The sequence below is a fragment of the Octopus sinensis genome, linkage group LG3 (genome assembly GCF_006345805.1).
Source record: "Octopus sinensis linkage group LG3, ASM634580v1, whole genome shotgun sequence".
In the NCBI taxonomy this organism is placed as follows: Eukaryota; Metazoa; Mollusca; class Cephalopoda; order Octopoda; family Octopodidae; genus Octopus; species Octopus sinensis.
This window is the reverse complement of record NC_042999.1, coordinates 155,455,179-155,465,178: the sequence shown is the minus strand read 5'-3', so window position 1 is coordinate 155,465,178 and position 10,000 is coordinate 155,455,179. Positions and strand designations below refer to the sequence as shown.

General features: G+C 37.3%; 1 protein-coding gene across 1 annotated transcript in view; it reads right to left on the bottom strand.

The window, feature by feature from the left end:
* Window positions 1-1,767: 1,767 nt before the first annotated feature.
* The window catches only part of LOC115209921, a 77,941-nt gene continuing 69,708 nt past the window's right edge, over window positions 1,768-10,000 (bottom strand). Inside the window, exon 2 of the mRNA XM_029778524.2 lies at window positions 1,768-3,941. Within this exon, the coding sequence (XP_029634384.1) occupies window positions 1,933-3,941 (2,009 nt within the window). The 3' untranslated portion in view covers window positions 1,768-1,932. The remainder of the gene's footprint in view (window positions 3,942-10,000) is intronic.

The window sequence follows — 10,000 nt, the reverse complement described above, 5'->3', positions numbered from 1 at the left end:
ATATTGCCTGGCATAGTTCGTCACCTTGATAATAATAATAATAATAGTAATAATAATAATAATAATAATAATGATAATAATAATAATAATAATAATAATAATAATAATAATAATAATAATAATAATAATAAAATACGCAAAATACTTTCTACGTAATCTCAAGTTTTAAAACAAACATAATTTTCGTATGGTTTTTTAGACATACAACACTAAGTACAAGACCAAATATATGGCACCCTAGGCATAATACCAACATAAACTTCCAAATTGTCTCTTGAGGTCTCTGGGTGAGACTTGGAGCCAGCTTGTGCAAATGTAAAGAAAAAGTCAAACATAGAATAATAATAATAATGATTTCAAATTTTGGCACAGTGCCAGAAAGTTTGGTGGAGAGGGTAAGTCATTTATATCGACCCCAGTGCTCAACTGGTACTTATTTTATTGACCCCGAAAGGATGAACGGCAAAGTCAACCTCAGCAGAATTTGAACTCAGAACGTGAAGACTGACGAAATGCAGACAAGCATTTTAGCCAGTGTCCAAACAATTCTAGCAGTTGGCTGCTTTAATAATAATGATAATAATAAGTTGGTGCAGGAAGAATATAAAAAATTGATGAATGACCAGGTTGTAAAAGATTTACACTGGAAACTGTGTCAGAAATGGAGATTTGAAACTGGAAACACATGGTACAATCACCGAGTCGAAAGAGTACTGGAGTCAGAGAAATGTAAGATTTTGTGGGATTTTCCTATTCAAACAGACAAGAAGTTAGAAAATAATAGACCAGAAATAACAATTATAGATAAGGAAAAGCAAAGTTACTTACTTATTGACCCATCATGCCTGTTTGATTCCAGGATTGTAAAGAATGAGGAAGAAAAATTTTTTTAAATACAATTCCTTAAAATTGGAAATAGGAGGAATTTGGAACATGGGAACTGTCAAGGTCGTACCTATAATAATTGGTGCCTTGGGAACAGTAAGCAAAGATATAGACAAATGGCTGGAGGAGATTGGGCTACAATACCCTGTAGAGCTCCTACAGAAAGTTTGTCTCTTCAAGACAGTAAGGATTATCAGGAGGTTTCGAAACATTTGAAAGACTGCTGAAAACTTGTGATACCTAAGGTTACAGGTAGTAACCCACTACCCACATAAATTCTACCAGGAATAAGACCGAACCTGAGCCAAACCAAAATAATAATAATAATGATAATAATAATAGATTGTAGAACAAAAAGGTGACAATTGTCCCTGTGGTAATTGGTGCATTTAGCACAACACCCAAAATTCTACCTAAAAGTCTGAAGGTTATTCAAAACGGAGACACTTTGTTGACCCGCAGAAAAGTGTTACCATGTATTCTACAAGAATCCAAAGATGCAGATCAACAATGTGATTATTATGGTTATTACCATTATAATAATCTTAATTATTACAATGAATATACACAAGAATTATTCTATTCATATATTTACACTAATTACTCAAATAAAGGATTCTATTTATAGAATAAACCAAAATTCTTGGAAACCTAACTCCCATGACTTCAAGCCCTTTCACCTTCTCTTGAGAAAGGCATGAATACAGTAAAATCTCATTTCACCTCCATCTACATGTGGAAGCTTTGCTGCTTTTGTAAGAAATTGGTATGTACAAAAATCATAAATTCTTACATTCTGTCATCAATTTTGTAGAAGCATTCATTAAAAGACAAGTATTTGCAAAATCGTTTTAACTGGTACTTGTGAGAAAAGTATTTTGATTTTTTTTTTAAATAATACAGAATAAATTCCAGTTGGATAGGAACAATTTTTCTTTGTCTTTGAGATGTCATTTACATAAAATTTTGTTATAGCATATATTTGGTGATGTATGATCAATCTGTATGGTGTGTATATTAAATATAAAAGACAAACAAAGGAGGAATTTATAAGATTCTTTCCATATAAATGGCAAAATATAATGTGCCTTTCTTATCTGAATATCCAGCAATTAGTTTTGGGAAAAAACTGTCCTTCAAGTACCCATCGGCAATGATATCTTCAAGCTGTGATATCTCGACATTGTTTTTGAATGTGCCTTGTCTGGAAGGGTCTTTCCTGAAAATGACTGAAAATCTTGGTCTTTTATACTTGCTGGAAGTGTCCAAGTATGTCATAACACGGTGTGCCTTAGCATTTGAGACAACGCTCTCAGTCAGTTCCTTCAGGGAAATATCTATGTATTCTTTGTACTCTTTTACAGGTTTCTTTTCCAAAATGAAACACACTTGTGGTTCTTGATCAATGTGGACAAAACTTTGGACTCTTGGGACATAACCCTTCTCATTATAAACTTGAGCAAACAATTTGTAACATTGGGAATATTGTCGAATTCCAAATCGAATATCAACAGGTTCCTCTTTCACCGTATCAAATAGTGCCATATATCTGTTTTTGTCTGTGTGTGCGAAACTGATATAGCTCTGTAATAAAGACAGATATACATTTTCCTTGGAATAAAGATGTTTGAAGTGGAGCAAACCCTTCTCGTCAAGCCCATGCTCCAGATAGAAAGAACTAAGACTTTCATCTGGGTTTATTTTAGAGATAACAGAAAAATAAGATTCTCTATTATACTCAAAAGCATTTATCCATTCAATTTTGAAGTGTTGGTCTTTAATAGCATTGACATATGCTGAAATATGGTGTTCAGACAACTTGTATTTAATAATTTGTTCGTTAACTCCTACATGCCCTACCCGAATATCGGCCAAATCATAAGAGAAGTAATTAGCACCATTTTGCGACCAATCTTTGAAATAATTCATGAAGTTTTGAACTGGTAATGGTTTATTGTGACCACCAACTAATAGCATAACAAATGTCTCTGAAGACATATATGAGGAATTACCTGGATTCTGAACCGTTTGTAAGAAGTTCCGGTGGCACAACAGCATACCATCAATTATGCCATCTCCTTCCAGACAAACTCGACCATGTTTGTTCACATTTAGGTTAGCACCAACCCATGAGCCTGAAGCTTTCATTTTTCTTGGTTTTGCCAAGAGACTTTTGATGGAAGATTTTTTAAGTAATCGATGTGTACCAGTATGATCCAAGCATCGAAAAAAGCGCATAATATCATAAACATTGGTATACCAGCCATCAGTGAGAGAGACCACCTCCCTCTCTAGGTGTAGAGAATAAGTTGTATTAAAGTTTCCGACCAAGCTACGTTTAACCATATTCTTTATCCTGTTTTCTTTCATATGTTTTCCGAATCTTGTATGCCACATTCCACAAGGCTCTAAAATATTTTTCCTTACAAATGTTGGATAATCGTAATTTTGAACTTTCTCAATAATTTGGTCCAGAATAACATAACCAAGATGAGAATGAACTGATTTCGTTCCTGGTTTAAAATTCAGTGGAATCGACATCATGTATCTGAAAATATCCTTCATTTCAGCAGTGTTCTTTAACTGCATGATGGAAGTGATGTTTGGAATGCGATAACCATTTTTTAAGTAAATAGAATTCAGAACTGGATCAAACATTGGTGGCATAGCTGAATCCCAGCCACCAGCATGCCGAAGAAGGTCATCGACTATAATGTCATACAGCCTGTTGTCAGTTCGAAAAATGCTCCAAGGTCGTAAGTGATTCAAAATTCCAAACTTACCAAAGACTTTAGCAGTAAGGTTCACTTTACCATTTTCAACAAGTTTAAGAACGGATACAGCAGTGAGTAATTTAGAAATATTTGAAGCTGGAAACAAGACTTCTGGTGTCATTTTAACATTATTCTGTGTACTGCCATAACCATGGGAGTATAAGAGTTTCCCTTGGCGCATCAAAGCAACAGATGCACCTCGATATTGGAATTGCTTTAAAAATTTCTGGAAAGATTTGTCAAAATTTGCATTGTTCTCAAGACTTGGTCTTCCATTGATTCCTAAGGAGAAAATGAAAAAAAAATAACATTAATTAGAATAACAATATTTTGATTAAATTTTATAAATTAAAAACCTAAAGAAGTGTTATAAATTCAGAACATGCTAGTTGGAAATATAGTGACTATACATTTACAGGTTTATTGGTATTGTTGAAAACAGTAGATGTACATCCAAAAATGAATAGCATTAAACACACAACAGATTAGTTCAAAATTATACACACACATATATATAAGAAATTAAATAAATGACAAGGAAAGAAGGAATTATGTCATGAACTTCATTGGCTTACAGCTGTTTCTGCTACAAAATGCAATGCACTCATAGTTGAGTGCTTGAGTATCACTCTATAGCTTCACTGGAGCTTTAGACACTTTGTTCTGAAGCATATGTATATGAGTTCTAACATCAGGTTATTGGTAATCACCATGCCTCAGCAAAATAATATATAATATAAGGAAAATAAAGAGTTCAAACACAGAAAAATCAGTTTATTTGCATAATAGTTAATTTCATAACACCTACACACATTTGAATATCTACATTCATTCATATTTTACAATCAAAAATTGTGTTATGAATTTAGAAGTCTGTAGTGAACACTACATCTATTAGGATGTAAATGAATATATCAATTTTTACCCTGAAGAGATTTTTACCTTCTAAATTCATAACGCAATTTTTAATTTAAAATATGAATGAAGGTGGATATTGAAACATATGTAGGCATTATGAAATTGACTATTATGTAAATAAATTGATTTTCCTATGTTTAAACTCTCCATTTTCTTTATATTATATTACTAAAATTCTGTTGTCATATCGAATACATGAAAGTATTTATAAATTAATCGATATAGAAATAAACCAGTGGACACTTGGATGTAAGACATTCCTAGAAAGAGTAATTTCTTTCTATACAAAACTTTATAAATATATTTACACACACATACCAATTTTCAGTATCATCTTCATCATTTTAAGGTCTATTTTTCCATGCTTGTATGGATTAAACAGATTTTACTGTAGCAGATTTTCTGTGGTCAGATGCATGCTATCCTGTTGCCAATTCGTACCTGTTTCCAAGTATGGTAATATTTCCCCTTGCCTCAACACATATTAAGCAAATATTGGAAATGAAAGACACTACTTGTATGACACTGATACTCAGTTACAACTATTATGCGATGTCAAGACAAGAGTGGACAAACAACACACACAAACACACACACACACGCACACACACACATACACACATGTTTACATGTATGTATGTCTCTTCTATTTTCTAATTATTATAAATTTTCCACTGAGGAGGGAGCTGGTTTCCAACAAAGATACAAGTCTCCATCTTTGGGATGTAGTTAACACAGACAAATTCACATTTGGAACTTGAGAAAAGTCTTGCATATTTTTACTGTTCCCCTCACAGATTACACTTGTAATGTACAAACCAACCGGTTAATTTCTCTTTCTTAAAATCCCAGTTTATCCAAATTCTCCTTTAAGCACTTACTAACAAAACCTAGTGCTCCAATTATTATTGATATGAATATGAGTTCATAGTCTGGATATAGAAGCTGGAGGTTTTGAAGCAGCTGTCCATAGATATCCTCTTTTTCTTTGATTTTCAAAGAGATATTTATATCTGCAGGGCAGCTGACCCCTATGATAGTACATACCTTTGCCCCTCTATCCCAAATAACAATATCCAACCTGTTATGTTTACATTTGACAGAGGTTTTGATATATGTATGTATGTAGATGATGGGTTTCTTTCAATTTCTTATTTCTTTATTGCCCACAAGGGGCTAAACATAGAGGGGACAAACAAAGGGATTAAGTCAATTACATCGACCCCAGTGCGTAACTGGTATTTTATTTATTGACCTTGAAAGGATGAAAGGCAAAGTCGACCTCGGCAGAATTTGAACTCAGAACGTAACGGCAGACGAAATGCCTATTTCTTTACTCCCCACAAGGGGCTAAACACAGAGGGGACAAACAAGGACAGACAAACGGATTAAATCGATTACATCGACCCCAGTGCATAACTGGTACTTATTTAATCAACCCCAAAAGGATGAAAAGCCAAGTCGACCTCAGTGGAATTTGAACTCAGAATGTAACGGCAGACGAAATACCTATTTCTTTACTAAACACAGAGAGGACAAACAAACGGATTAAGTCGATTTTATTGACCCCAGTGTGTAACTGATACTTATTTTATTGACCCTGAAAGGATGAAAGGCAAAGTCGATCTCGGCGCAATTTAAACTCAGAACATAGCAGCAGAAGAAATACCGCTAAGCATTTCGCCCGGCACGCTAACAATTCTGCCAGCTTGCCACCTTATATTTTTTTCAATTTCTGTCTACTGGATCCACTCACAAGACTTTGGTAGGACTAGAGCTATGGTAGTCCAAGGTGCCAGGTAATGGGATTGAACCCAAAACCATGAAGTTGGAAAGCAAACTTCTTAAACTAAACAGCTGCTCCTGCGCATATACCTATGTATCTATCTGTGTGTGTGTGTGTGTGTGTGTGTGTGTGTGTGTGTGTTGTGTGTGTGTGTGTGTGTGTGTGTGTGTGTGTGTGTGTGTGTGTGTGTGTCTGTGTCTGTGTGTCTGTGTCTGTGTGTGTGTACTCAATACTTTCCACATCTGAAAATCAACATAACATACTAGTTGAAAATGGTAATTATACACCTAAAAACTCTCTGCTTCTAAATACATAACACCCAAGCTTAAAATGGTACTTAGACATCTAAAGATGTATTTGTGTTAAGGATTAGTTCTCTACAAAAGAACACAGATAAATGGCTTCCTACTGTTTCCACAGATGTAATGTTGACATATAAAAGTGGTGAACCAAGATATTTCACTTTTAAATGTTTTACGGTGAAGCCAGAAAGTATATTTGCCTAGGTTCAATCAGTGTAAAACTTGTTCCTTAAATAAAAGTATAAGCTAAAGTCTCCGAATGATATAAGTAAACATACACACAAACCCACAAACACATACACACTAACAACACACACACACACACAGGTGCAGGCATGGCTGTGTGGTAAGAGGTTTGCTTCCTAACCACATCGTCTCAGGTTCAGACTCATCTCACTGTGTGGCATCTCATACTATCATCATCATCATCATCATCGTTGTTTAACGTCCGCTTTCCGTTTTCCATGCTGCCATGGGTTGGACGGTTTGACTGAGGACTGGCAAGCCAGGAGGCTGCATCAGGCTCCAATCTGATCTAGCAAGATTTCTACAGCTGGATTGCCCTTCCTAATGCCAACCACTCTGAGAGTGTAGTGGGTGCTTTTTACATGCAACTAGAATGGGAGCTAGTCAGGCAGCACTGGTATTGGCCACACTCAAATGGTGCTTTTTACATGCCACTGGCACGGGAGCCAGTCAGGTGGCACTGGCATCGGAATATGTATGTATATAGGTGCAGGAGTGGCTATGTGGTAAGAAACTTGCTTCCCAACCACAGGGTTTTGGGTTTAGTCCCACTGCATGTCTTCTACTATAGCCTTGGGCTGACCAATGCCTTGTGAGTAGATTTGGTAGATGGAAACTGAAAGAAGCCTGTCATATATATGTGTGTGTGTGTGCATGTATGTATTTGTGTATGTGTTTATCACCCCACCATAACTTAGCGGTTTGGCAAAAGAGACCAATAGAATAAGCACTAGGCTTACAAAGAATAAGTCCTGGGGTCAATTTGTTCAACTAAAGGCAGTGTTCCAGCATGGCCACAGTCCAATGACTGAAACAAGTAAAAGAAAAAAAGAAAGAATGTGGTTTCAGGTTCAGTCCCACAGCGTGGTACCTTGGGCAAGTGCTTTTTACTATAGTCCTACGCCAACAAACGCCTTGTGAGTATTTGGTACACTAAAAGAAGCTTGATGTTTATAACACGTGTGTATGTATGTGGGCGTCTGTATGTACCCTTGTTTTGACACCATGTGATAATTGTAAATGAGCATCACCAACATACAAGTGAGGTTGTTCTTGTCTTCCATGGAGATTTATTTATTACTTGTTCGGAAAGAGGTGGGGGTTGGTGACAGGAAGAGCATCCAGCCATAGAAAAGCAGCCTGGACAATTTCTGTCCAGCATGTACAAGAAAGGAAAAAAATGGACATTAAGTAATGGGGATATGTGTATGCCTGTGTGTGTCTATACACATCTGTTGAGGCAAGTGAAATCGAAATCGAAATCGCTCAAAAATCAATAGAAATTGTAGTTGTGATACCAGTGCCGGTAGCATGTAAAAGAACCATCCGAATGTGACTGTTGCCAGCGCCGCCCCGACTAGCTTCTGTGCCGGTGGCATGTAAAAAGCACCAACCAATCGTGGCCGTTGCCAGCCTCGCCTGGCACCTGTGCTGGTGGTATGTAAAAAGCACCCACTACACTCACGGAGTGATTGGCATTAGGAAGGGCATCCAGCTGTAGAAACACTGCCAGACCATTTTGGGCCTGGTGCAGCCTCCTGGCTTCCCAGACCCCAGTCGAACCGTTGAACCGTCCAACCCATGCTAGCATGGAAAGCGGACGTTAAACAATGATGATGATGATGATGATACACATACATATTTCCACCTGTAGATATATTGGTACACATTCATAAATACTCTCACCTGTATAAACTGAACACACACAATACAGGTTTATATACACACACATATTACACCTGAACTCTGTAACTTGTTTACTCACAGTTCTATCTGTCTACATGAATAAAAGCACCAGACTACACGCCTCACATCATCACTACGATCACCACCACCACCATCACAACTACACTACCTCTTCTCACCCTTATCTCTCAATCAGATAGATTAACAAGAGGAGAAAGTGGCTGGAAAGAAAGGGGAGTGAAGGTCTTCTATAAAACTACTATTCCTCCTCCTCTCCTTCCTCCCCTCCTCTTCTTCCTCCCCTCCTCCTCTTCCCCTCCTCCCATTGACCTCTGTTACTACACAAACACCCAGCTGTTTTAATAATGCCACTGGTTGACACTTGTCAGCAACACCTTCTTCCTAAACCTGTGTATAATTAATTAAAGCACACAGGCTGAAAAGTTTGGTCAGGTGGCAGGTGGCTGGTTGTTCTAAAGGTGAAGAAAATGGGTTCGATTCCATTTGGCAGCATACAAAATATTTTTTTTTCTTTTCTTTGTTTCAGTCATTTGACTGTGGCCATGCTGGAGCACCGCCTTTAGTCGAGCAAATCAACCCCAGAATTTATTCTTTGTAAGCCTAGTACTTATTCTATTAGTCTCTCTTGCTGAAGCGCTAAATGACAGGGACGTAAACACACCAGCATCGGTTGTGAAGCTATGTTGGGTGGACAAACACAGACACACAAACATATGCATATATATATATATATACGACGGGCTTCTTTCAGTTTCCGTCTACCAAATCCACTCACAAGGCTTTGGTTGGCCCGAGGCTATAGTAGAAGATATATGCCCAAGGTGTCACGCAGTGGGACTGAACCCGGAACCATGTGGTTGGTAAGCAAGCTACTTACCACAGAGCCACTCCTGCACCTATAGAAGGCTTGGACGACCTTGGTGGAGTTTGAACTCAGAATGTAGAAACAGACGAAATGCTATGAACCTTTCTTCCTGTGTGTTAACAACTCTGCCATCTCGTAGTGTTATTGGGGGTTTTTTGGAGGGTTTTTTCAGCCTGTTTTATCATCACCGCAACCATTATTGATGATGACAATAAGGACAGCGATGACAATGATACAGATAACAATGACAATGATAAGGACGATGATGATGATGACGATGATGACAACTACATCACTTTTCTCAGCATCACCATAAACCACATCCACTGCTATCTCAAAACAGGACAACAACCACAGCCCAGCTTAATGCATGCCAAGTCATTTTTCAGGGACAGTCTTAACATTTCACCACCTTCTTTAACTGCTCACCCACCCCCAAATGACCCTTGGGTACCCTTAATAGAGTCCACCCTGTTGCAAACATTTGGGTCAGGTGTCTAGATTTGCAACAACTTCC